Source organism: Gracilinanus agilis, chromosome 1 (assembly GCF_016433145.1).
Source record: "Gracilinanus agilis isolate LMUSP501 chromosome 1, AgileGrace, whole genome shotgun sequence".
Lineage (NCBI taxonomy): Eukaryota > Metazoa > Chordata > Mammalia > Didelphimorphia > Didelphidae > Gracilinanus > Gracilinanus agilis.
Window position 1 is genome coordinate 271,326,058 of NC_058130.1, and position 27,075 is coordinate 271,353,132.

The window sequence follows — 27,075 nt, forward strand, 5'->3', positions numbered from 1 at the left end:
GCACACCAGGACTGGCCTGGGGGTTTTCTTGGCAAAGATACTGGAGTGGTTCACCATTTCCTTCTCCAATGAAGATATTAAATTCAGGGAAGTTTTCATGGAAATGTAATTAGCTGGAGATCTAGGTTCTAAGCCCTGGCCTACGTGCTGTTGGTAGAAGACTATACTCCATCTCCCATTGATCTGCCTTTGCCCTAGCTGTCCTCTTAAGACTGTAATGCCCTTCCTCTTCCCACCTCTTAATTTCTTTTTTTCTTTTTAAAAAACCTTTATCTTCTGTAAATATCAGTTCCAAAGCAGAAGAATGATAAGGGTTAGGCAATTGGGGTTAAGTGACTTGCCCAGGGTAGCACAGGTAGGCAGTATCTGAGATCAAATATGAACCCAGGACCTCCATCTCCAGGCCTGCCTCTGTATCCATTGTGCCACCTAGCTGCCTCCCACATCTTAATTTCCCTGACTTTAAATCTTAAATCACAATTTCTACAGGAAGTTCCCCTTCCTGCTCTCCCCATTAGTGATTTCCCACCCTGAGATTACCCCTCATCTAGCCTATATGCATCTTCTAGCTATAAGATTATCATTTATTTATATTTAGATATGTAATTATAATTACATGGTATTTCACAAGAAAGTGAGCTCTTCAAGAGGTTTCCCCCTTCTTGTGTTTCCTTACTTTCCCTGCCTGGCACATAGGAGTTAATAAATGTTTTTTGATTACATGATAGACACAGCACTTTCTTTACAACCACACGGGTCAATTTCAAATCGTTTCCCCCATTTTATTGAGGAAGAAAATGATGAAATAAGGAAAATGGCAACTACCTAATTTTTAGATAGTACTTTAAGGTTTGTAAGGGTAGCTAAGTGGTTTAGTGCTAGGCCTGGAGTCAAGTTCAAATCCTGCCTCAGACCCATACTAGCTGTGTGACCCTGGTCAAGTCACTTAACCCTGCTTGCCTCAGATGTTTGCTTTCATCTGTCAAATGAGCTGGAGAAAGAAATGGCAAACCACTAGTATCTGCTAAGAAAACCTCAATTGGGGTATTGAAGAGTTAGGCAAGACTTTTTAACAAGTTAATCTTTGTAAGCCTTTTTAACATCATATTTCATTCTCACAACCCTGTAAGGTAGGTGCTTTGGGCATATTATGTCCATTTTTAAAGATGGGGAAACTGAGGAAGGTTTCAGTGACTAGTCTCTTCCGTCACACAGCTAAGAGACTGAGTTGGATTCTGAGTTCCTGACAACAACTTGAGAGCATTCTCTCCATTGTACCACCTAGATGTATAGGATCAGGGATCAGAGAAAAAAGTGCCTCGAGAAGATTTCGAACTCGGGGCTTCCTGACCCCAAGATCATTACTTTATGTAACGCTCCACGTGGTTGCCTAGGCTGGAGCCAAGATCCAAAGCCCTGTCTCCAAGATACAAACAGCGTGCCCTTTGCACGTGCCCTCTCCGGGTTTCAGTTTCGTCCCCCGTAAAACAAAGGGTCGGAGGAAGTCGGGGTTGCCCATAAGAAAAGCTGGGGAAGCCAGCCAGGGAGCCCCGGGAAGGCGTCCGCGCTAGCGCTCTTCGGCAGAGCTCACCTAACTCCCAGGAAAGCACAGCTGGCGGACCACCCCGGACTGCGGAACTCGGCGCGCAGGAGATGGCGCTGTGCGTCGGTCGCCCGAGCACTGATGCTAGGAGCACCCGGCGAAATAGCGGCTTCGTGCCGAGAGGGCGGGCCGTGGGGGGAGCTCTTCGGGGTCGGCTTCCGGTCACCGGCATCCGGCCTTCACTTACAGCTTTTCCTCCGCCGCCTTCTTGGCTGCTGTCGCTGCCCCTGCTGCTGCTACTGCTGCTGCTGCTGCTACCGCCGCTGCTGCTGCCGCCGCCGCCATGGGCATCCTGGAGAAGATTTCGGAGATCGAGAAGGAGATCGCCCGTACTCAGAAGAACAAGGGTGAGTGCCGGGCCTTGGAATCATGGGACGCTCCCGTTCTTTGCGGGCTCGTAGCTCCGCCCCCCCAACTCGGTTTCTCCATCTGTAAAATGGGCGGGACGGTGCGGGAGGAGCAGAGTCAGCGGAGATGACTAAAGTAGGGGCTTCAGCCCCAAAGCCCCGGATTCTTTTTTGAATATGGAGTTGCCTCATTGGAAAGATGGGAAAAGAGCGCAACATGATTGACAACCCGAGGACCTGAATTCAAATTTCGATTTATCTGTTTACTGTGTGGTAAAGTGGGAAAGAGGACCAGATTTTGAGTCTCAGGGCCTTCTGATTTCAATCAGATTCCGGCTTTGCCGCTTATTACCATCATGACCGTTGGCAGGTATTTTCTCTCTGGGCCTGGGGGATTTGAACTAGATGACTGTCCAAAGTTTGTGCCAGTGCGGAATCTTGCATTCTTGTGACCTTGGGCAAATCACTTTTCCCCTAGTCGTGGGGGTGGGAAAGAAAATTGGGCTGGATGGTGGCTCAAATGTCAAAATCCATGATCCTGGGGGCAGCTGGGTAGCTCAGTGGACTGAGAGCTAAGCCTAGAGACGGGGGGTCCTAGGTTCAAATCCAGCCTCAGACACTTCCCAGCTGTGTGACCCTGGGCAAGTCACTTGACCCCCATTGCCCACCCTTACCACTCTTCCACCAAGGAACCAATACACAGAAGTTAAGGGTTAAAAAAAAAAATCCATGATCCTATGAGGAGTTGGAGGGTAAAAATGTATATTATCCCACCTCAGTGCCAATTAATCATGCAGCACACATTTACTGAAGGCCTGCCACATATAATACACTATTCTATTTGCAAGAGGGAGAAGTAATGAAGTATATGTTTTGTTCCCCACCCTGGAAGTAAATAGCTTGGGGAGACCACCACCACCAAAAATCCACATGAAGCAACATTGAATCTAAGGGTAGTATCTAGTTATGTTGTTCCAAAATGCAAAGATAGACCAAAGAGAACTAATAATAGTCAGGAAGGTTGCCTGTAGGAGGTGACACTCTAAGAACCTAGAAGTGTGTCTGAGAAAAAAGAGAACACATAGAGGCAGGAATGAATTTGACCATTTGACAGAATGGTTCTCATTATCTTTCCCTGTGTAGACAGCGTGAGAATGCCATCCCCATGAGATGAAAAGAAAGATTCTGAGGAACTATGGTAAATAAGGTTCTGTATTTTAGGACCAGATTATCAAAGACCTTGTAAAGCAGGAAGAGGAGTTTAGGTGTCCTGTCATGGGAAATATGAGCTATTTAAAGTTTAGGTTTGCCTTCATTATTGGCCCAATGTTTACAGTACCGCCTAGGTCATAAAAAAAGCTTGAAGTCCTGTGTCTTTAGGAAGGACTAGATTTTACCTGAAAGTTATTTGGCATTCATCTATAGTAGCAGTTTAGTCTAGGGATGGAAGGAGAAGAAGGTTCCTTTGGCATAGGAATATAATAGTTCTTGCTCCAAGGAAATGACACTTGAAACAGACTGATGATCTGGTGCTGTAGTTTGAGTAAAATAAAATATAGTAATTGTCAATTGGGTTTGTTCTTTTCCTTTTTAGTTTTGTTTTGGATGTAACCAAAAGATACTACATTTTGAACTTGTTACTCCCATATAAATTGTTATGGTTGCTCAATGACATTTTAAATGCTTTTCTATTCAGTTTAAATATTCTCAGTCAGTGTTTCACAGCATTCATTTATATCTTACCTGCATGTCTTTTGATTACCTGGATTTTGATCTAAAGTGTCTGATTTTGTGATATTTAGCTACTGAGTACCATCTTGGTTTGCTGAAAGCAAAACTTGCCAAGTACAGAGCACAACTCTTGGAACCCTCTAAATCTGCCTCTACCAAAGGAGAAGGCTTCGATGTGATGAAATCTGGAGATGCCCGAGTGGCACTGATTGGCTTTCCTTCTGTGGGTAAGGTCAGTGATTGAAATTATTTGCTTCAGACTCTCATCATGTCTTGTCTGGACGGTTGTGAAATAGCATCCTCATTGGTCACCCTGCCTCAAGTCTCCACTCTCCAATGTTACATTTCCTTACCTAAGAAACTACATTTTTTTCTTCCCTATACTCTGTAGTTCAGCCAGATTGTTTTTCTTCTATCTCTTTCATATAGCATCTCCATTTCCTATCCCCCATGGCACTCTATTTCTTGCCTTTATACTTACTGTCCCCATGCCTAGAATCCTTCCTCGCCAACCCTTCTTAAATTTAAGACTCTTTAAGACCTGTTATAAAAATAAGAGATGGATGGCTAGTTATTATATTGTTGTTATTAATCTGAGGAAGCTGTGTTTGGGATCCCTTGATGGCTGGTGCAGAGACACCCATATCCTGCCACCCAGCTGGATGTTATAATAACTGCCTTTCTTTATAACAGTGCCCAGGCAAGATCCCTACAGGTCAGTGGATGGGTAACCCTTTTAGGCCTCACCTGGGGTTGATTGATTATTACTATTGGGCTCTATCAGCCTTGGATAATGTTCATCTGACTGCGTTTCTCCCTCCCCAGAGTGGTGATGGAATAACTACTCCAGGAAGGTACTTAATAAAATTTATCTATGTTATTAATAAGGGAAAGGAATGATCAGGAACGGATTGGGAATAGGAGACCCTGTCACTAAATCTATGACACTAATCCCTCAGGACTGTAGGCTGTTCAGTAATGCTGGGCTCTTGTTCTTCACCTCCTCTGGCTCAGCCTGGCCATGGCCAAACCAGAGTAAGCACTCTGTTTGGATGACACAAATATTGATGGTCTCTCTCAGCTTCTTACTGCTAGGTGTTGTGCCAGTCCTACAGCCTTCAGGAAATATCACCCTTACCACCCTCTTCTCCTACCCACTTCCCGGTTTCCCCTGGGGCCCGGGGTACCTAAATATCTAGAGGTGGTTTAAATGCCTAAATATCAAGGGAATTCAGAGATTCAGAGGATCCACAGTCTAACCCACAGGTCAATTAATGTCCAAGATCAGGTTGATGTTTTAGTCAAGGATTTCAGATCAAAGCTCTTAAACCAAAAGCTAAGGGTCCCAAAATCAAAAGGGCTTTCTCAAAAGTCTCTCAGGGTATTTATACCCTCTCTGGCCAACTGCCTTTTTTTTTTTTTTTTTTTTTTTTTTTGTCCCTCTCATGGCGAATATTCCGAAGTCTCCAACTGTCTCCAACTGTCTTCAACTGTCAATCAAGGTGTGACTCTCAACTCCCAGAGCTTGAATATGACAGACCCTATAAGACTCAAGTCAGTGGGGCAGCAAAGTGGCTCAGTGGATTGAGAGCCAGTCTTAGAGATGGGAGGTCTTGGGTTCAAATTTGGCCTCAAATACTTCCTAACTGTGTGATTTTGGGCAAACAGCTTAACTTTCATGGCCTAACCTTTACAACTCTTTTGCCATGGAACCAATACATAGTATTGATTCCAAGAAGGAAGGTAAGGGCTTAAAAAAAAAGACTCAAGTCAAATACCACCTTCTTCAACATGCCTTCCCCTGATCCCCCTAGCTCCTGATCCTTCCCCCATTCCCCTTATTACCAGGCCCTTTATTTTTATGTAATCTTTATATATTTATGTACATATTGTATCCTTGGATAGAATATAAGTTTCTTGAATACAGCATCTGTTTACTTTTTTTTTTTTTAATCCTTAGTGTCTGGTATTATAGGTACTTACTATATGGTACTTACTGATTGATTGCTTAGTATGGAACATATTGGATTTATTTATATAAAAGTTAATTATTAATTACATGGGGGCAGCTAGGTAGCTCTGTAGATTGAGAGCCAGTCTTAGAAATAGGAGGACCTGGGTTCAAATGTGGTCTCAGCTATTTCCTAGTTGTGTGATGCTGGGTGATATCACTTAGCCCCCATTGCCTAGCCCTTACCATCATTCTGCCTTGGAACACAGTATTGATTCTAAGATGGAAGGTAAGTGTTTAAAAAAATCAAATTAATTATATTTGCGTCTGTTATCCATGTTGTAGATTCCTAGAATCCTATAGCTATAGGATCTTCAGCATACTACCCTTTAGGGAGACAAATATCTAAACTATTCAGTTTATATTATTGTCTGATTTTGTGAGCCTAACAACTGCAGAATCAATGATCTCCCTTAGAATTTTTGTTTTTTTTTTTTGTTTTTTTTAGCCTAATAGCAAGGAAATGTGCTATTGAAACCCTTTCAATGTAGCTTCAAATCTTATCAGTCAACTGAAATTATTCTCTCCAATCCACACCCCCCCAATCTCTTAAATAACATATCAACTGTTATTTTCTCACTCTTCTTCATTTGACACTGTTGATCAACCTCTTTTCTCAGTTGTCTCTTCTAAGTTTTCATGACACTGCTCTCTATAAATTGTCTTTTCAGTCCCCTTTTCTGGATCACCAACCTTTAACTGTGGTCCTTCCTCAAAGTTCTGACCTGAGGTTTTTTTAAAAAAGATTTTATTTTACCAATTACATGTAATAATTATGTTCCACAAAAGTTTTTTTTAATTATATGAGCCAAATTGTTTCCTTCTCTCTCTCCCTTCCTTCCCTACACCTGGAGATGGCAAGCAATTTGACCTGGGTTATATAAGTATTATCACGCAAAACATATTTTCCTATTATTCATATTTGTAAGAGAATAATCATTTAAAACCAAAACCCCAAAATAAAAACCCAAATAAAGTAAAGTAATAAATAACATGCTTTGATCTGCACTACAACTCCAATAGTTCTTTCTCTGGGGGTGGATAGCATTCTTTGATGAGATTTTACTTTTCTCCTTCTCTACTCTTCTTGGTTACTTCATTAGCTCACATTGGTTCCATTATCATCTCAATACAGGTAACACTACTATGTAAATATCTTTCTCAAGCTCCAGTTTTATCTGGCTATAGGACATTTCTAACTCATATTCTTCTCAAAATCCACCTCTCTTCTTTGTATTTCTATTTCATTGAGAGCACCACCTTCTTTCCAATCACTCCATTCTGAAACTTCTGACTTGTCCTCGATCCCTACCTCTCCCTCGACTCATATATCCAAGTGTTTATTATGTATCTAGGAATTCTGGAAATATGAAGATGAAAAAAGAGCCTACATTCTATAGGGGGGGAGACAATATATACATTTATAAGTGGATACTAAATAAAATACAAGATAATTTTGGGAGGGAGGGTGCTAGAAGATCACAAAACACTTCACATTTAAAGGAGATGAAGTTTGGGAAAATGTGGGTGAGGAGTCTTGTCATTTGTAATTCTACAATCTCTTTTGAACCTGCCCTATTTTCTCAACTCATCTGACCACCACCCTATATTTAGACCCTTCTCACCAAAGTCAGCACCATTGCATCTACTTTTTTTTTTTTAAACAAAATCTTCCATCTTAGAATCAATGTTGTGTATTGGTTTTAAGACAGAAGACTAGTAAGAATTAGGCAATGGGAGTTCAGTGACTTGCCCAGTGTGTCTGGTCAAATTTGAAACCAGGACCTCCCAACCATATTGCACAAAAAGGTGAAGAGGTACTGTTTCATATCTCTTCTTTGGGGCCATCCTTTGTCTTTAAATTTCCCAGCATTCAGTTTTATTTTGTTGTTTTTCTTTCCATTTATATTGTTGTTAGACCAGTGCTTACTTCAATTTATATTATTTAGTATTTCTTCCCATGTTTCTCTATTTCATCAATATTGATTTTTCCTTCCAGCAAAGTAATATTACATCATTACTACATGCACCTCAGCTTCTTTAGCCATTCTCCAATTGATGGGCATCTATTTTGTTTTCAGTCATTTGCTACTATGAAAAGTACTGCTTTAAGGGGCAGCTGGGTAGCTCAGTGGATTGAGAGTCAGGCCTAGAGATGGGAGGTCCTAGGTTCAAATCCAGCCTCAGACATTTCCCAGCTGTGTGACCCTGGGCAAGTCACTTGACCCCCATTGCCCACCCTTACCACTCTTCCACCAAGGAGCCAATACACAGAAGTTAAGGGTTTAAAAAAAAAAAGTACTGCTTTAAATATTTTAGTATTTATGAGTTGTTTATCATTGTTCTCCTTGGGGAATATTCCTAAGAGTGGAATTTTTGGGTCAAAAAGTATGGCCATTTTAGGCCCTTTCTCTTAGCATAATTCTGAATTGCTTTCCAGACTAGTTAGATCAATTAACTTAAAGCTCCATCAACTATGCATTATTGTGCCCAACTTTACCTTCAGTGATGACTATGGAATTATTTTTAAAACAGGGATGGTGGGGAGGGAGGAAAGGGAAATTGCTGTGTAGATATTTGACTTTCAAATGATCGTTTTCCTTCCCTTAAAAAGGCAGAAAATGTGATGGTGAATTTCACTTGGACGGGTTATCACTCAGGGACAAATGAGTGAAATTACAGCATTTTACTTTTCTCCTATCCTTCCCTCTCTGTACATCCCTTCTTCATCCCCCTTCTCTCTCCAGTCTACTTTGTAGCAGGGTTTTTGTTTTGTTTTGTTTTTATTTTGAGTCTGCTGGCCAATAAAGCTAGAGGGGTTGGAAATGTGGCAGTTTGGAATTTTACCTCCTGAATGGATGCTCTCATTTTTCAGTCTACATTCCTGAGCTTAATGACATCTACTGCCAGTGAAGCTGCATCCTATGAATTCACCACTCTGACATGTATCCCAGGTGTTATTGAAGTAAGTTTGATTTAATTGAATTCTAAGGGGAGTAGAGTGGGGAATGCAAGTGTGTGGGTACGTGTTTGCATGTCTGGCATTTGAACTTTTGCTATGGCTTTGTTGAGACTAACTTAGTTGCCCTAAAATTGTCTTGCCTTATAGTTTTGAGGCCTTACAAAATTGTTGACAACATCCATAGGCTATAACAGTGATGGCGAACCTTTTAGAGATGGAGTGCTGGGGCTTGTCCCTACCCCACCCCAAGACTGCCATGCTGCTCCCCACCCAGAGGCCACGTGCTGACCTTCCCTTATCCTACACAGGGGAGGGAGGAAGGGAGGAAGTGCTTCTATTGGGCTGCTGGGCAGAGAGGCAAGTCATATGAGAAATGTCCTCAGCACAGGTTAAGAGGGGGAGGGGAGCAGCTCTGCCCCAGTCCCTCTGCCTTTCTGTTAATGAACTCTGGGTGACTGAGTGCCCACAGAGAGCCCTCTGCGTGCCATCTTTGGTACCTGTGCCAGAGGTTCACTATCACTGCTCTATAGGAATGCTGGATTAGAACTTTAGACTAAACAACTTCACAAGACTACTTCTCCTCACTGCTTCTAGGAATTCTTATTCATTGCATTGAAGTCAAACCAGAGCAGTAAGAACACTCTTCCAGTCATCTCCAGTAGATCTCAGCTCACTAATTAGACCCAGTAAAAAGGATGATTTCATTAAAAAAATTTTTAATGATGCTTTAGATCTTCAGCCTATATTGTGATCTGTTTTAAAACCAGATCATTTGTTTAATTTCAAGAGATATAGGAGGTGGATAGGTGGCTCAGTGGATAGAAAGCTGAACCTGGAGATGGGAAATCTTAGGTTCAAATCTGGCCTCAGACACATCCTAGCTGTGTGATCCTGAGTGGTCACTTGATCCCCATTGCTTAGGCTTTACCACCCTTCTGCCTTGGAATCAATACTTAGTATGAGTTTTTAGACAGAAAGTAAGGATTTAAAAAAAAGAAGAAGAAGAAAGATAGATAGACATAGTGAGCACAGTGCCAGGCACATAATATATAAATGTTAGCTGTTGTTATTATTATATTGTCTTGAAACCCTCTTGATGACCTGATTGTAAAAAGATGTGATGATCTTTAAATGGGTGTAAAATGGAACAAGATAGCTCTTGTCCCAAATCGAAAGTTTTGAAACACTTTTCTTTTTATGCCAGTAGTGGGCTAGCTTTTCAAAGATGGTTTGGGATTGATAAGGTAGTCTATACTAACTTAAAGACTTAAAGAGTTGTTAGTTCATATTAAGAATAACTCTTTTGGGGGCATCTGGGTGACTCAGTGGATTGAGAGCCAGGTCCAGAGTTGGTATGGTCCTGGGTTCAAATCTGGTCTCAGACACTTCCTACCTGTCTGGCAAGTAACTCAACCCCCAATGCCTAGCCCTTACCACTCTTCTGCCTTGGAGCCAATACACAGTAAAGGTTTTGTAACAGACTAAGCAAGTGGCCAAGCAAGACTGCATTTTGATGGAATTCTGAGAACTTAGGAGAGGTGACAGTTGGCTGGAGGCTGAGAATTCTGGGAAGGAAAAACCAACTGAGAAGGACACTCACTGTTCTCTGGACTTTTGGGGAGGACAGGGAGGTGGGAGGCATTGTTTTCTGTGGGATCCTGAATATCTCAAAAAACCTAAATCTGAGATTTTACCAGACCTTTTGTTACTATAGCCAGCCTAATTGATTCTACATCTTCAGTGACCATCTTGGAAGACAAATATTGCAGTTTCCCTTGCTGGCCAAGGAGCCTGAGACTACAGTGGGAGGGAGGCAGCCCTTGGGGGCTAACTAAGCCTAGGTTGGATTTAGATACTACATTCACTCTTTAGCTATTTGTAACTTTTTAGGATAGGAGTTTTACCGAGGTCCTGAGATAGTTAATGAAGATTGAAAGTTACAAAAGAAGTCTTAAGTACTGCTCAGGCCTGGGAAAGACAGAGGCTCCACTTTATCCCTGAATACCTTTGTTCCTGAATAAACCCCTGTTGAGTTATTTAAGACAGAGTTTTGGATAGTGAATTCTAGGAGGGAGGCAGCATCTGGGGGGGGGGGGGGAAGGGGGGGTAGCAAATAGAAGGAGCAACAACCACTCCATATTGGGAGGCACTCACTTTGGGGTTGGGGGAGGTTTCTGCTCAAATAACCTGGCTCTGGGTAATTGACCCGGAACAATTGGGTCTAATTCAACTCACACCTCCCACTACCCCCTCAACCCCAGCACTTCCATTTTGGAGAATCTCCTCAAGTGTTACACACCCAAGGGACTCCCAAGTAAGGAGGGGTGGTGAGAGTAGCTTGGACCCATATACTTTCAGTCAAGGGGGTTTCCAGAGCATACCCCATCTATCAGGTACCCTCCTTCTTACAGTTTAAAAAAACAAAAACAGAAAAATTCTTTCAAGGGGCAATCAACAGAGCATTATCCCATAGCCTCTTACCTTTCATTCCTCTGCTCTAGTACAAAGGAGCCAATATTCAGCTCTTAGATCTTCCTGGAATCATTGAAGGTGCTGCTCAAGGTAGGAAAATTGATTTAATTTTTATTCATCACTGAAGCAGAACCTTGGTAAAGGCAGACTGGAAGAAGAGGTACCCAAGCCAAGCTTTATCTCACAGTGGCTTGAGAGGGGTGAAGGGGATGGTGTTAATGAGATTGTCATGAAGTGCCTCTGTTTTTTCATTTATACTGCTGGCCAAATTTGGGTAATTATTATGACATAGGTCAGAGGTGTTGGAAATTCATTAGGAGTGGTAAGGAAATTTGGACCTGATAATAGTGGTATAACTCTAAGAACAGTCCTTTATTAGAATTATAATCAAAAACTGTAAGCCTCTAGGCTTCTATGTCAGGCTTTAGTCCTAGAATAACATGGTTTAAAATTTTTTTATTTAAAGATATTTTATTTCCCAAATTACATGTAATAATTTTCAACATATGCTTTCCAAAATTATAAGATTCAAACTGCCACCTTCCCTCCTCCCACTCAACGATGCTAATCAATTTGAGCTGGGTCCATACATATATTAATTCATGAAAAGCATACTTCCATATTGGTCATTGTTGTAAGAACACATTCATACAAAGCCAAAATCCCAAAATAAAACTAAATATACTGTAGAACAGGGGTTGGCGACGTATGACTCTTTCTGCGGGAGCCATAAAGTCAATTTTTTTTCAGGCGCTGTTACAGGAGCGCACTGTGAGCACTGTACGGCTCTCACGAAATTACATTTTTAAAAATGTGGCGCTTATGGCTCTCACAGCCAAAAAGGTTGCCAACCCCTGCTGTAGAATAACGTGTTCTTGCAGCTATTAAGATTAGCTTGGAGAGATGGGTAAAGGCTCGACTTAATACACTGTGTTCCCATTTCCTTCCTCAAATCCCCAGGAAATGTCTTTAGCAGAGATTTACTTCTGTGTCAGAAAATACCTGTTCATTTATCAGAGCAGCTTTTATAAGCTATATATATATATAAGCTATCTGAGCATTTCTTTTGGTAGAAAGGGATACTGCTCAAAAGTTCCCCTTCAATTAGAGATGTAGTCCATGCTTCATATGTGTAATTGATATCAAATTGCTTGTTTCCTCAAGGAGGAGGGATGGTGGGAAGGAAATTTGTAATTCACATTTTTAATAAGTGATCGTTTAAAATTTTTTTACATGTAATTGGGAAATACTAAAATTAATTTAAAAAGAAAAAAGAAATATGGTCTTTTCAAGCTATCACTAAACTCTGGCTTCCAGAGTGGCCAAGGTGTCTCTCCCTCTTTCGTTCTCCTCTTCCTGAGCCCTAAAGAGGTCTACCTACAGCTTTTAATTTTTTTTTTTAATCCTTACCTTCCATCTTAGAATAAGTACTTTGTATTGTTTCTAAGGCAGAAGAATGGTAAGGACCAGGCAATGGGAGTTAAGTGACTTAATTGACTTGCCAAATTTGAACTCAGGATCTCTTGTCTCTGGACACAGGCTCCCAAACCACTGAGCCACCTATCTGTTCCCAGCTTTTAACTTTTGATGTCTTTATGAAAACTCTTTTCCCAACAGTTATTGTTAGCAAGCCTCCATACACCTCTTAAAGTCTCTTCAACTCTGAGATACGCTGAATAGAACAATTGTGTATATCAAAGGCTGCAAACCTCCCTCCAGCCTACAAAACTTCTATGTGTGGACCAAACTGGATTAAAATATAATTAGGGGGGATGGGGAGCAGCTAGGTGACTCAGCAGGAGAGTTCAAATCTGGCCTCAGACACTTCCTAGCTATATGACCCTGGGCAAATCACTTATAACTTTCATTGTCTAACCCTTACTGTCCCTCTGCCTTGGAACCAAAATTTAGTACTGATTCTAAGATAGAAGGTGAGGATTTTTAAACATATATATACAGAGAGAGAGAATTAACAATTTAACAAATTAACAGTGCTACATAATGATTTGTGGTTTTGAGTCAATATGTTGCTTCAGGGATCCCCTAATGTAGGTGATAAAGGGGACAAGATTGTTGGATAATCTCTAACGTCTTTCTCTAGGAAGAGGGATGTACCTAATTCCGTATTCTGCTTCTCTCAGGGAAAGGCAGGGGTCGACAGGTGATTGCTGTAGCTAGGACAGCTGATGTAGTCATCATGATGCTGGATGCCACCAAGGGAGAAGTCCAGAGGTCAGTATGGAGGGAGGGAATGGGATAAGTTTGGGCCAGACATTCTCTGCTGAATCAAGTGCTATAGTGATGTCCCAACAGTTTGGTACCAAAGTTTGCTGCTGTCTGCCTGTGCCTGGGTATCTGCTGAGTAGTTCTCTAACTTTTAATAGCAGCGGTGCAGTATATAGCTCCTAAAGAAAGTCTGGCCCGAAAAGCCTTCTCTTGCTGCTAGCCCTTCTCCAGAAGGGTTGGAATCTTTGGTCAGCAGGAAAGGTAGCTCTCAGCTTTCAGTTGGCAATTCATCTTTCCACACAGATTGGATTAGTGACATAATTGTACCAGAGAGGGAATCAAATAAGTTCCTGCCAACATGTGCCTCATTATTAAGCACTCAGGAGTAAAGAGTTGTTTACAGCAGGAGAGTAGAAGGAAAGGTTGGAGAGGGATGTTGTTGTAGGAAGCCCTGGCCAAGGAACTTGGAAAGGGAACTCTAGTTGAATTTTCTACCAGGGCACAGTGAACTTGGCGCAGGGCCTTCATTCACTCTCTACGTAGAATTGGCCAGCATTGCCAAGCTGTTGCTTGAAGATTGGCAGAAACCAAGCCTCAGATAACAGTTCCATTGATTCCCTACCCCTCTGGGCTACAGGTGTTCCCATTTGAGGTTCATGTGTTGGCAAAGGATTCCAACTTCACTCACAGCCACTAATTTGGTCTGTTTTCCTGGCTTTTAACTGCCAAAGACCAATTCTAAGCTCCTTTGGAAAAGGAAGATATAGCTTTTATTTGAGTTTTATCCTCCATTAAATAAGGGATTGGATAATGCTGATATTTTAGTGAAACAGCCCTCTGTGCCTAAGTACAATACTTGTGTTTGAGTACATTCTGCTTAACTGCTTATATGTATTTGAATTTATTATCTGCCAATTTACTGTTTATAATTTTATGTGCCTATTGTCTCACATGTAGCCTCATGAGAGTTGGAATTGTTTCAGTCTTTGTATTGTATGCTTTATACCAGTGATTCCCAAAGTGGGCGCTACCGCCCCCTGGTGGGTGCTGCAGCGATCCAGGGTTGTAGTGATGGCTACAGGTGCATTTATCTTTCCTATTAGTTGCTATTAAAATTTAAAAAAAATTTAATTTCCAGGGGGCTAAGTAATATTTTTTCTGGAAAGGGGGTGGTAGGCCAAAAAAGTTTGGGAACCACTGCTTTACACCTTGCATAGTACCTAGCACTGTGCAGATACTTAATACCTGTTTGTTAATTGATTGAGCTATGTAATGTAGGAAGATCCAGAGTTGAGTGGTGGTAGTCTCCTCTTTTTCACACGTAAAGAAGAAATTTTCATTGCTGTTTTGTACAGGTCCCTATTGGAAAAGGAATTGGAATCTGTGGGGATCCGGCTCAACAAGCACAGACCCAATATCTACTTCAAGGTGAGAATTCTGGGCATAATCAAGGTTTGTTTGCACAGACTGAAAGAGAATAGAGATTCTCCCAAGAATGGTCTCGGTATTGACACACATATTCCTTTTTCTCCCCTTTTCAACAACCCCCAGCCAAAGAAAGGTGGTGGGATCTCCTTCAATTCCACTGTTACCCTGAGCCAGTGTTCTGAAAAGTTGGTGCAGCTCATCCTACATGAGTACAGTATCCTTTTCCCAAAGGAACCTAGAAACGGAGGCCCCCACTAAATACTGGCTACTCTGAATGAGGAGGAAGACAATTTTAGAAGTGATTTATAGGGCCTAAAGGGTAGGAATTGACAGCCAGGACAAAGTGTGATGATTGCTTGACTACCTATAACATGAGTGTCCACTACTATTCTTGGAAAACACATTGTATTGGCCAAAATCAGCAACTTATTTGTAGGGCAGACTCCCTGGGATTTTAAAGTCCTTTTTCATAGGTTGCCTCAAAAGTCTTAGTGCAATTGTAAGATGTCAAAAAGAAAGTTGATTTATTCTCTCTTTTCAGGAAAGATATAGGTAGAAATGACAGGGAGGCAGACTTCAAGGTATAAGTTAGAAAACTTTGTGGCAGTTAGAACTATCTACTAACATCTTGACCTCCCTGTCACTGGAAGCATTGGAGCCAGTATCAACAGTAGGAGAACAGAAGGAAATGTTGGAGAAGGTTGCTATCTGTTGTACTGTTTGTTGAGACTCAGACCAAGGAGCTTGGAAATGGAAGTCATGTCAGACCTTTTGTTAGAGATGGGCTCCTCACTGGGTATGCAGAATGTCCATTTGGTTAGACTAAGACTTTTTAAAAAAATATTTTTAAATTTAAAAACATGTTATAATACTCTCCATCTTAGAATCAGTAGTGGGTAATGGTTCCAAGGCAGAAGAGCAGAAAAAGCTTAGGCAATGGAGATTAAGTGACTTACCCAAGATTACATAGGTAGTATGTGTCTGAGACCGGATTTGAACCCAGGACCTCCTGTCTCCAGGCCTGAGTCTCAATCCACTGAGCCACCTCGCTGCATGACTAAATGACTTATAAGGTCCTTTCCAATTCTAAGATTCTTTGATGTTCATGTGAGAGCCACCTAGTTCCTTCATCAAAAAAAGCATATTCATTGACCTTAACCTCAACCACATCAGAAATCTTCAATGCTGAAGTACTCTTCCGAGAAGATTGTTCCCCAGATGAGTTTATTGACGTGATTGTTGGCAACCGAGTGTACATGCCCTGCTTGTATGTAAGTGGAACCTGAACTTTGGGTGGAGGCTTTCACACTGGGATCAGAGGGTAAAAATGGAATCCCATTCCCTTCAGTAAACACTGGTCATTATATATATCCTTTTGTGTCTTTGATTCCAAAGAAATGGACACTACTGTATTAACTGCAATTTCCTTGTAAGAAAAAAATGATTTCTAGGAAAAGACAAGGAAATTGAACTCTTTTTTTCTTTTCACTGAAACATCCAACATCTCATTTGTTTTGTTTGGTTATAACACAATGGTTGTTTTCAAGTTTAAAACCAGGTCTCTGGTCTATGCAGTCGCATTCTAAGATGCAGAACTCTCTAGTACTTTTTTTTTTAAAACCCTTACCTTCTCTCTTAGAATCAATATTATGTATCAGTTCCAAGGCAGAAGAGTGGTAAAGGGTAGGAAATGGATGTTAAGTGATTTGCCCAGGGTCACACAGCTAGGAATTGTCTGAGGCCAGATCTGAACACAGCCCACTAAACCACCTAGCTCTCCCCTCTAATACTCTTAGAGGCAGATAAGTGGCCTTGAGTTCAAGTCCAGCCCCAGATACTTACTAGCTGTGTGTGACCCAGGGCAAGTCTCATGGATTTGTTTTTCCTAAAGACCCCTCTTTCCCTTTCTCTTTTCCCTTTTGGAGACAGGTTTATAACAAAATTGATCAGATTTCAATGGAGGAAGTTGACCGCTTGGCACGAAAGCCCAACAGTGTCGTCATTAGGTAAGACCCCAGAGATCATGACCAACCCCCAACAGCCATTTCCTGTGGCATTTGTTTTGTAAAGAGAAAGTAAAGCCTCACTTCCATAGAGGTCACACTTCTTGGAAGCCTTGATCATTCTGAACATAAACATAATCTTGGAAGTAAACAAAAGTCCCTGAGAGATGGGGTGAGAGATAGTTATTCTAATATCCATGCAGTTTACATGAGAGGAGAGCCACCCTCAGGCTATCCCCAGAACAATTATATCTAAAACAAACTGTTCAAGGCTATTGACAGTGTCTCCTCCACACTCTGGAATTAGCCTCATGCTATCTGGTATCCACTCCTTCAAGGGTTGTCGATTATGTCATGGAAATCTCCACTGCTTTTTCTTAATTTTCCCATCCCCCCATTCTCATTCCTTCCCCGCTTCTCCCCCCAACTTGACCTGGTGAGTAAAATAAGAGCTCAGAGGAGGTTTTTACATCTTCCTCTTTCTGTTTGCATCAGTCCCAACAGTGAACTAACTTCTCACAGTCACTGGTTTTTTGGGGCTATGGGTACATGTGTGTGATTTATCTTTGTAGTTGTGGGATGAAGCTGAACCTGGACTTCTTGCTGGAGATGCTTTGGGAATACTTGGCCCTAACATGTATCTACACCAAAAAGAGAGGACGTAAGTCAAAGATTTCTAAACAGGCATCATGGTATGCATATAGCTCTGTGTAATGCTAATGCCCCACACCCACCCTGAGTAAAAAGCTATATTTTCATTTGGACCAGTTAATTTTTTGTATTTCCTCAAGTTTTCCTTCCTTCCTTCCCCCCTCCCTTCCCTCTTTCTTTCCTTCCCTTTTTTTTTTTGAGGGGATCTGATTTGGGGTTCCCTCACTTTAAGTTATATCTCATAATCCTACCCAATTGCCACAACTAAAGAAAAATAATTCAGATAATTCATCCTGCTAGTACTGGAGAATAGTAATACAGTGATCCCTCACCTATGGCAGGAGTTACATTTCCAGAGACTCCCACAATAGGTGAAAATCCGTGAAGTAGAGGTAAAGCAAACAGACCAATGCTATAGTCACTGAGCCAGTCAGTGCCCAGGATACAGAACACAGCACTGTGGTTGGTCACTTTTCATTCCATCAGCCAATAGTGTACAATCTCATGTTGGCAAACTTGTGCAAGTGGTAGTGGCATATACTGCATTTTCATTGTGTACAGTACCGTATTCATCCACAAAATCCCACAATATAGTAAAAACTCCATGATATAAATGAACTGCAATTTAGCGAGGGATGACTGTATTATTTTTATGTATAAAGTACAGCCCAATTCAAATCGAACCCTTTTAGTATTTTCTGGACTAAACCTAGACCAGGATTCCTTTGGTAACATTAACATCCCCTCCCAGTTTAAAACCCAGAAGTATAGACCACTGAATCTGCAAGAATTTTAATATTCTAGATCATCAGTTTTTCTCTTCATGGTCCTTAGCTATTTTCTGAAGGTCAGTTAACCTGTCACCTTAAGGGACTATATTGCTGCATTTTTTAATATTTGCAGTAGACTTTGACCTTGCAGGCAAGAGAAGGTAAAATTTGAACTCAGAGCAGCTACTCATTTCTTGCCATGTAAACACAAATGTCTTAAAAGTTTATTTTCCCTTTCATATTTAGCCCTATCTGAGGTGGCAAGAGTGGTAAAAGTGAATTTCTGATTATTTCCTCCCTCTTTGTCTCCTCTCTCTCCTTATCAAAGATTGTTAGATATATTCCAGAAATGTATATATTAGGAGGTGGAAACCACCAAATGATACACAAGTACCATTAAATCAGCTTTAGAGTTGTAGTTGGGGAATAGCTAATATATATACTATTTAATAATATATGTGTGTGCTTGTGTGTGTATATATATTTATATATGTATACACACATAATGCATGAAATATGCCAGCAAGGTCACCAAGTGAAAGAATGTTGAGAGAGAACAGAAGAGAACTCAAGGCAGAACTTGGGATACACCTATTAGGGAGTAGGATGTGGGGGATAATCCAGAAAAAAGATTAAGAAGGAGTGGTCTGATAGGTAGGTAGAGATCTCAGAAAGAGCAGTGTGATAGAAAAGAATGTCCAGGAGACAGTGGTCACTGATATACCCTGAAATACTGTAGAGAAATCAAGGATTAGGAAAGATCCATGAGAGTTGGCATTTAAGAGATCATTGAGACCAGGAAACTGGAAGGCCTGAGTTCAAATGTGGCTTCAGACACATCCTAGCTGTGTGACCTTGGGTAAGTCTTTACCCTCATTTACTAGCCCCTGATTCTCTCCTGCCTTAGAACACAGTATTGATTTTAAGGCAGAATGTCAGTTTTTCAAAAATAAAAAAGGTGGGGTAGGGAAAAGGGTGTCGATGTGAAAACAGAAGAAGGATCTGAAAAGGCAAAGGGGAATTTTGCATGTGTCAGGAGTTTTGTGGATAGAAAAATGTGATACACAGGAGAAAGGAAAGAAGGGAACCCTTCCCTTCATAGAGCTGGTTGTAATTTGGAAATGTTTAACAAAGTAAATAAAAATATAATACAGCATAGACAATGTCAATTTGTAGGTTTCTAAGTATCCAGCATCAAGGATCTGTTTTTATTTTGAGTTTGTCAGCAGTGCTGTAGAGAGTAGCTACAATGTAGAAAGAAAGAGCAGTGGCAATCACAGGAGACAAAAAATAAGAAGGGAGTAAGTTGTAAAAACTATAGCCTCAGAAGTTTATATGTTCAAAGTATGGGTTTTAACCTAGGTAAACTAGAGTACTGACACAGGCGATATGTTTTACTTCCATTTTCTTTGTCTTCTTTGAACATTATGTGGGGGGAAAAAAACAAAAGGTTTACATTTAATGTCACCACTTACTGATTTTTATATCAAATAATTTTGTGTGTTATTTAATATTGTGTATAGTTTAAACTTTTTTTTCAGGTTAGCATAAAAAAATAGCCATTGTAGTGAGATTCCAAAACCCAAGAAAGAAATGAGCAGGGTAACTTTTTCTTAATTAACAAAATTGGTAAATGAAAATCAAGGACTAAGGAGGTATTACAATAAGAAAACTTAATTTTCTTCTCCAGGATTCAATTAAAATTTACTTCTTTCTAGTTTCAGCCACCTCCCAAATGGCAAGGGTTTTGCTTTCCCCACCTACACCTCAGTATTCTTCAAAGGTGGAAAATCTTAGGGTACCAGGAATTCAGAATTTCACAAAGATCAGACTGCAAACATATACACCAGAAACATGAACAAAGCTCATTGCATGGCATATTTGACATGTCTTGCACATGAGCCACTGGGATATATTTGACATTTGTCCTGGTTAAGTTAAAAATACAGCTACTTATTTGGTAGACATTTCACAAACACAGGTACCAAAAAGCTGCAAATCTACCCAAAATGTCCTTGATACAGCCACAAAAAACTATCTGGAAATTTTCCCCAGAAGGTACCCATAGGGGCAGCTAGGTAGATAGAAGAGTGTGGGCCTGCAGTCAGGAGGTCCTAGATTCAAATGTGACCTCAGACACTTCCTAGCTGTGTGACCCTGGGCAAGTCACTTAATTCCAGTTGCCTAGCTCTTATTACTTTCTACCTTGGAACTATACTTCTCTTTATTTTACAAATGTACAAAAAGGACTAGAGGAATTAAATTACTTATCAGGGCAGCTAGGTGGCTCAGGGAATAGAGAGCTAGGTCTGGAGGCAGAAGGTCCTGGTTTTAAATGTGGCCTCAAACAATTCCTAGCTGTGTGACCCTGGGCAAATCCCTTAATCCCACTTACCTAGCCATTGCTGTTCTTCTGTCTTAGAACTGATACTAACACAGAAGGTTAGGGTTGAAGAGGAAGGAGGAGGAAGGAAAAAAATACACTTCAAAGGGTCTAATCTACAGAGTTCAGTTTTTCAGCAGGGATCTTACTGACACTTAGTGGGATGAGACCCATCACTATAATATGGCTGGAAAGGCATGCATGCCTTATTCAAATGGAACAAGTTAGGTCAAATTAGGGATGGAGTAGCATTGTAGGTTAGGAAAAGCTACTCACATGGGGAGATCTAAGAACCAGAGCAGAGAAGTAAAATGGAAAGCATTTGGAAAGATCAATGGAGGAACCTAGACAGAAGTAATTTTGTCCTCAGAATACACTACAGACCATCCTAATGGAAAGAGGAAATGGGTATAAGAGCACAGAGGCCTGATAGATCTGGTGATGAGGGATTGGGGTCACTTTTTGTTTTCTGTTTATGGAACAGAACAGATAATAAATCCTTCATTTGCTTTCAACATAGTTTCATCTTTCAGAATGTAAGAGGGGAAATTAGATATATTTAAAGTATGGTGGTCGCCAGGAATCAGATTAGTGTGATTTCCATAATTAAAAATAGACCCAAGTCAGGATGGCTTTTATGGAAGTTAATTTACAATTAGGAAGGTTGAAGGTAGGGAAATAGAGAAAGAGAGACTCTGGTCCAAACCAGCAGAGGTCTGGACCGGGTGAGGGTTTAGAGCAGGGGTCAGCGACCTTTTTGGCCATGAGAGCCATAAACGCCACATTTTTTAAAATGTAATTTCGTGAGAGCCGTACAGTGCTCACAGTGTGCGCTCCTGTAACAGTGCCAGAAAAAAAAATTGACTTTATGGCTCCTGCAGAAAGAGCCATACGCTGCCGACCCCTGGTTTAGAGGTTAATTAAACAAGGCTAAAGGCCTTAGCAATTAGAGGGGCAAGAGAAGCCTCCCTAAGGCTAGAGCCTCCAGAAACGCCAAGGGAGGCGAAAGGGAGTCGGCCTAACTTACCCATGTGACAATTCAGAGGGAAGCCGCCTGATGTCTCAGCAGAGATCCTTCCATACCAAGTTCAAAGCCACAACTGCTTCCGCAGGAAGTTACCCCCTCACTTCCTGCGTCCGCCTCTAATTCAAGTGGACAAATGGCAGCCTCAACACCTTGTTCTTGATTTGTTACTTATTGTCATGGGTAGGTCACAGATCTCCCCTCCCTACTCAGGGAGGTGGGATGACATTATCTCTGATGGCTAGAGTTTTAACTATGAATGAAGATGAGCTAATTCCATTTACACAAGAAGGTGAGAAAGCCAACAGAAATTTCTCTTCTGGATCTGATGCTTACTAACAAAACAACTTGTAGCTGGAATGGAAATGATGGGAACTTTGGGGGTGAAGAAAGACAAGAGTAAGGATTACACTTTGGAATTTATGTTAAAGAAGGCAAGAAAGTCCAGGCACAGTCTTATACACACCATAGATTTTAGGAGAATAGATTTCAAAGAGGAGATAGTCATGATCCCATAGCCTATAAGGAGGCAGAAAGGTGGCACAGTGGATAGAGAGCCAGGCCTAGGGTCGGGAGGAACTAGGTTCATATCTGGACTCAGATACTTCTTATCTGTGTGATCCTGGTCAAGTCACTTAACCCTGATTGCCTATCTTCTCTCTTAGAATTGTTACTGGGACAGAAAGTAAGAGTTTAAAGAAGAAGACTAAGCTGTTGCCAGCCTACATGTATAGAGAAAATTTCATTATTGAAAATTCTCTCTACTTATATTAATATCACCAGGCCAGACCAAATACTGAGTCTTATACTTCAGTTCAAAAAGCCAAATTTATAGGTTTCAGATGGAGGAGGCATGATAGGACAGCCTTTAATCTTGATAAGATCTAGAGTGGGGTTTACTGCATTACAGGATCTCTGAGTCCACAGTGTAACATGACAGCCAGGAAAGCCAGGGCCACCTCAGGCAGCAATAACAGTCACAAGGCCTATGACTGGCACAGGGCTAGATGATCCTGCTGGACTTTCTGCCCTGCTCAGGCCACCTCTGGAGGAACAAGTTCAAATCATGTGCTGATGTCCTAGAGAGCATTAACAAAATGGTGAAGGTCTCAAAACCACATCATTTTGAAGTTTGATTGAAGAAAGTTTGTCAGAGATAAGGGAAGACGACTTTGGGAGGAAAAGAGATCTATCTCGAGGTTTTGTAAGGCTTTCATGGAAGGGGAATTTTTAGCCCTAGAGGACTGATTACCTTAGAAACAATGGGCAGAAATTGCAGACAGGCAAATTCAGGCTTGAAGAATTTCCTGATTGTTAGTTCAAATGGAATGAGGTAACGAGTTCCCCCTCACTGAAGATAGATGAGCAAAGATCGAATGGCATCTGTTATAGATGGGATTCTTGTCCCCGTATGAATTCAATTCCCCCTCCAACTCTGAGATCCTTTAATTCTGAAAGCTGGTAATTATTTACATCTGGTGAATGGTTTCTTTGACATTTTTCAAGTATGTCTGGACAGGATAGCGCAGGCGTGAGCTTTCCCAAAAAAGAGCTGTTGTTGAAAGGCTGATTGCTTTTAATTCTCTTCCTCTCTCTTCCTATTTCTTACATAGAAAGACCAGACTTTACAGATGCCATTATTCTTCGGAAAGGAGCTTCTGTAGAGCACGTGGTAAGTAAAGGATGAGAAATGATTACTTAATATCTTATCAAATTGTCAGAGACCTCTCCAATTAGAATGCTCTTTAGGCAGTGACTCAGCTCTCACTTAGCCACCATTTTTCTTCTGGCTCATAGTTCCTTTGCCTTATCTTTTCCCGTCCTGGGCCAGAACAGATGACTAGTATTTTGTGACATAGTGGGTGAAGTCTGGAATAATTGAGGAAACAAAGGTTTGGGCTTCTGAGCATATTGATTTATTAAGCAATGCATGCTAATTGCATAGCAAATTGGGTTTAGGCCTCTTCAGCCTGACACTGTAATCCCTAATACTGGGGGAGACGGTTTTTTATGCTTTAAAAGAAAATAATTAACAGGCTATTAACCAGGGAACAAGATTTGGTCATCTGATTGCTAACTGGAGGAAAAATTAGGATTGTCCAAGTTAGGAGGGAGAATGCGAACAGATGCAATTCCCTGAAATCAGAAAAAGGAGGGGTCTCACTGCCCCTTAAGTATTTGTGTTCAATCAAAAGAACATGGAAATGTGTAACTGATTGACCAGTCTGGGGCCAGTTTCTAGGTAAGACATATGAGTTGCTTGAGATGTATCATTGTGATTAATGTATCAATCTTTGGATCTGACTGGGTTTCTGGTCAAGCATCTCTAAGGAACCAGTAGAGGCAGTCCAGTTTCTTAGCTATGTAGAACTAGGTTAAAGCAGTGTAATAAGATTTTTTCACAATTCTTACAACTGAATGAAGTTTCCTCACAAGATAGAAATTGGACAAGACTCAATTGAATAGAAAGGGAACTGAGGAGATCCAGAATTGAGTCACAAGATGGAGTCATTTTGGTTCCCACAATTCCCTCAGTTGACATCTTTATCCTTGACCAGGATTTAATTCTGAAAGCTGGTAATTAGTTATTTACATCTGGTGAATGGTTTCTTTCTCCTTCTCTGCTACACAGCACTCATAGCAAAGCAGAGAAATTCCTGGGTGGCTTGCCCCTGTCAGCCATTTCATCAAACAGCTTGGTCTCTATTGAGACTGTGTGCCTCAAAGTGAGGACTTGGGGCTTTTCAACCCTTTCTTTGAAACTAAAATGTCAATCTCCCAGTAAAGCAAAGTCACAAACAATTTAGAAGTCCTGGTGGTGTCCTCATTCTCTTCAGACGGCAGCATTTACAGTGTGACTTAATTGCTGCATGTGATGTTACCTGGGCATTTATGAATGGCAGTACATGGCTATTTGCCATTCACCTCCACCCTTGGTCTCCACTTGCATCATGGAACTGGGGCTAATTCTTTTCAATAGTGCTCTGATATTGGGAAGATTTATTTACCATATTAGCCTAGAATGCAGGAAGAAAAAAAATTTTAAGACTATGTAATGAGGACATATGTCTATGGTAATGAAGAAACAAATTTCTGTGCCCTTGGAGCATTTGAGGCAGTGCAGTGTTTTTACATTTTTGACTCTTGGGAGCCATCACATAGAAATTGTACCCAGGATTGTCCTTGTAGAGCTTTCTTTTGGCCTTGACTGAAACTTGTAGAAGAAACCCCAGAGATTTGAGTAGGATAAATAGGTTAAGCTGTTTCTGATAACACAAAGGTTTTTTGCCAAGCTAACTGCAGAAAAGGGATGCAGTGGTTGGCATGGCAGTTTTCTTATAGAAAATCCAGGGCTCTTCTTGTCTGTATATCTGTTATTTTCAAAACACCCATGTAAGGTAGAAACAGGGATAGGCTTTTAGATAAAGTAAGTCCTTAAGTCATGTGAGGAATAGGAGAAATAGGACTGGAATCTGGATCTCCTCACTTATTCTAGTCCTCCATTGAACTGATATTTACTGGGTACTTGTTGTGTTCCTGTGTATAAATGGAAGTTATAACACCAACTTCATCAAGTTTATAATTGGTTATAGAGACACAACATGTGTGGACACACACATGCATTCATACGTTAAATTACAAGACAGTAGTATTAAATGATACAAAATAACTTAGGACTATGGGGCAAATCAGTAATACAGAAAAAGAATACATATTTTAGAGAAGCCTTCATAAAGAAGTTAGGACTTCATCTAGCCAATAGCAAGTGTTTCTGTCTTTCCTGAATGATTGGTTTGAGGTCAATTAGAGTGTGTCTCATTGTGATGTGTTGGGACTCTTTTCCTCTTCTGCTGTCCCTTATATTGAGACTCCTCAAATTCTTAGGAGATGTGACTTGTGGGTACCTGGGGCAAATTTCTACTCTTTGAGTCCTTCCCTGTTCTCTCTGAGCCTCCTTCTATTGTGCCATGTCCTGAAAGGCCACTAGTCCACTCTGCAATGGTGGAAAGGCAAAGAACAGTCAGACCCAGAAGAAAATCAGGAATAACAAGAGAGAAATAATGACAAAAGTTCCCAGTGTGGGACTGTGTAGAATAAGTGGCCTTTAGAGTCTTTTGCCACCATAGTGACCCTCACTTTTGAGAGGTTGAAAAAGCATTGGGAGAAATGCTCTCTCTGATAAAAGAAATGTGGAATTGTTTATATTGGAAGCATCTTCAATCGAAACCTTTTTCTCTTCTCATAGTGTCATCGTATTCACCGAACCCTCGCCAGCCAGTTTAAATATGCTTTGGTGTGGGTAAGTCTTTTAGTCCTTATGACTTATGAATTCTCTCTTCCCTCTCTAAAGAGGAAGGCTGACTACTAACTGCTTCCCTCTTCTTTCCCCTTTTCAAGGGCACCAGCACAAAGTATAGTCCTCAGAGAGTGGGATTGACACACACGATGGAGCATGAGGATGTCATCCAGATAGTCAAAAAGTAGCCTCTCTGCTGCTGGTTATCAGTGCCTGCCCCTGCCCCAATCTCTAGAGGGACATCTGATTAACTGTTATCATCTACAAGCCAAAAAGCAGGGGGGAAATAATGGGGTAGGGTATAGGAGGGTGGGGGAAAGTATGTGTGCCCAAGGAAGAAAACCTAGAAAAACCCCAGAGTCACATGCGTGTGCTTCCACAAACCTTGTTCAATAGGAGGATGAGGAAAGACTAAAAAGGAGCCATTGTGGGCCAGAGGGATTTGCACATTGTGGGCATTTTGCTCATATGAGAGAGGTGGTCCTAAAGTAGAGGATCTGGAGAATGGTAGCCAGAAACCAGAACTGACCCTCCCGTCCTCTAGACTCTGCTTAGACCCCCATGGGCTGTTGACCATCTGCCGAAGTAGACTTGTCACCTGGCCAGCAGCTTGCTCGGGCCACTGGCCATGTGGATCTGGGTGGGCTGTGCAGCTTTCCCTTGGTGGGGAGGAGGGGGCGCTAAGAGTTGTATTGGAATCTGTGTTCTTGCCATTAGGGCCTGTTAGTATGTGTTTCTCTTTCATGGAGACTGGTTTACAAATGGTTAAAAGTGTCTTAGTGTGACGTGCTGGGACTCTTCTTTTGCCTTCCCGTCCATTAAGACTTCTTTATTAGGAGACATAACTCGTGGCTTTCTGTGTTAGACCACTTTGGTACCTGGAGCAAATTTCTGCCCTTCAAGCCCTTCCCTCTCCTTTCTGAGCCTCCTCCTATTGGACCAGGTGTCCTGAAGAGCCCCCAGACTATCCTGTAATTGTCACGGGGTAAAGAACAGAAAATCACAACTAACTGGCGATAAATAAACAATTAAAGATGCACTCTGTTTTCCTTTTCGGGCCTGTTGGAAATTCCACCATCTTCAGCCTTGTTCTTTTTTGTGCTCTTTTTGTCTGGTGTGTGTGTGTGTGAGAGAGAGAACACAAACGTGCACATGTGCATGATCAGG

General features: G+C 41.3%; 1 protein-coding gene across 1 annotated transcript; it reads left to right on the plus strand.

Moving 5' to 3' along the window:
* Nucleotides 1–1,886: 1,886 nt before the first annotated feature.
* DRG2 (developmentally regulated GTP binding protein 2) lies at nt 1,887–26,947 on the plus strand. The gene is made up of 13 exons (XM_044657577.1): nt 1,887–1,950; nt 3,753–3,913; nt 8,568–8,657; nt 11,156–11,216; nt 13,268–13,358; nt 14,708–14,780; nt 14,904–14,994; nt 15,954–16,051; nt 16,710–16,786; nt 17,356–17,444; nt 23,225–23,283; nt 25,858–25,911; nt 26,010–26,947. The coding sequence occupies exons 1-13, from the start codon at nt 1,887–1,889 to the stop codon at nt 26,094–26,096; spliced, it is 1,095 nt and encodes a 364-aa protein (XP_044513512.1). The 3' UTR covers nt 26,097–26,947.
* Nucleotides 26,948–27,075: the final 128 nt, after the last annotated feature.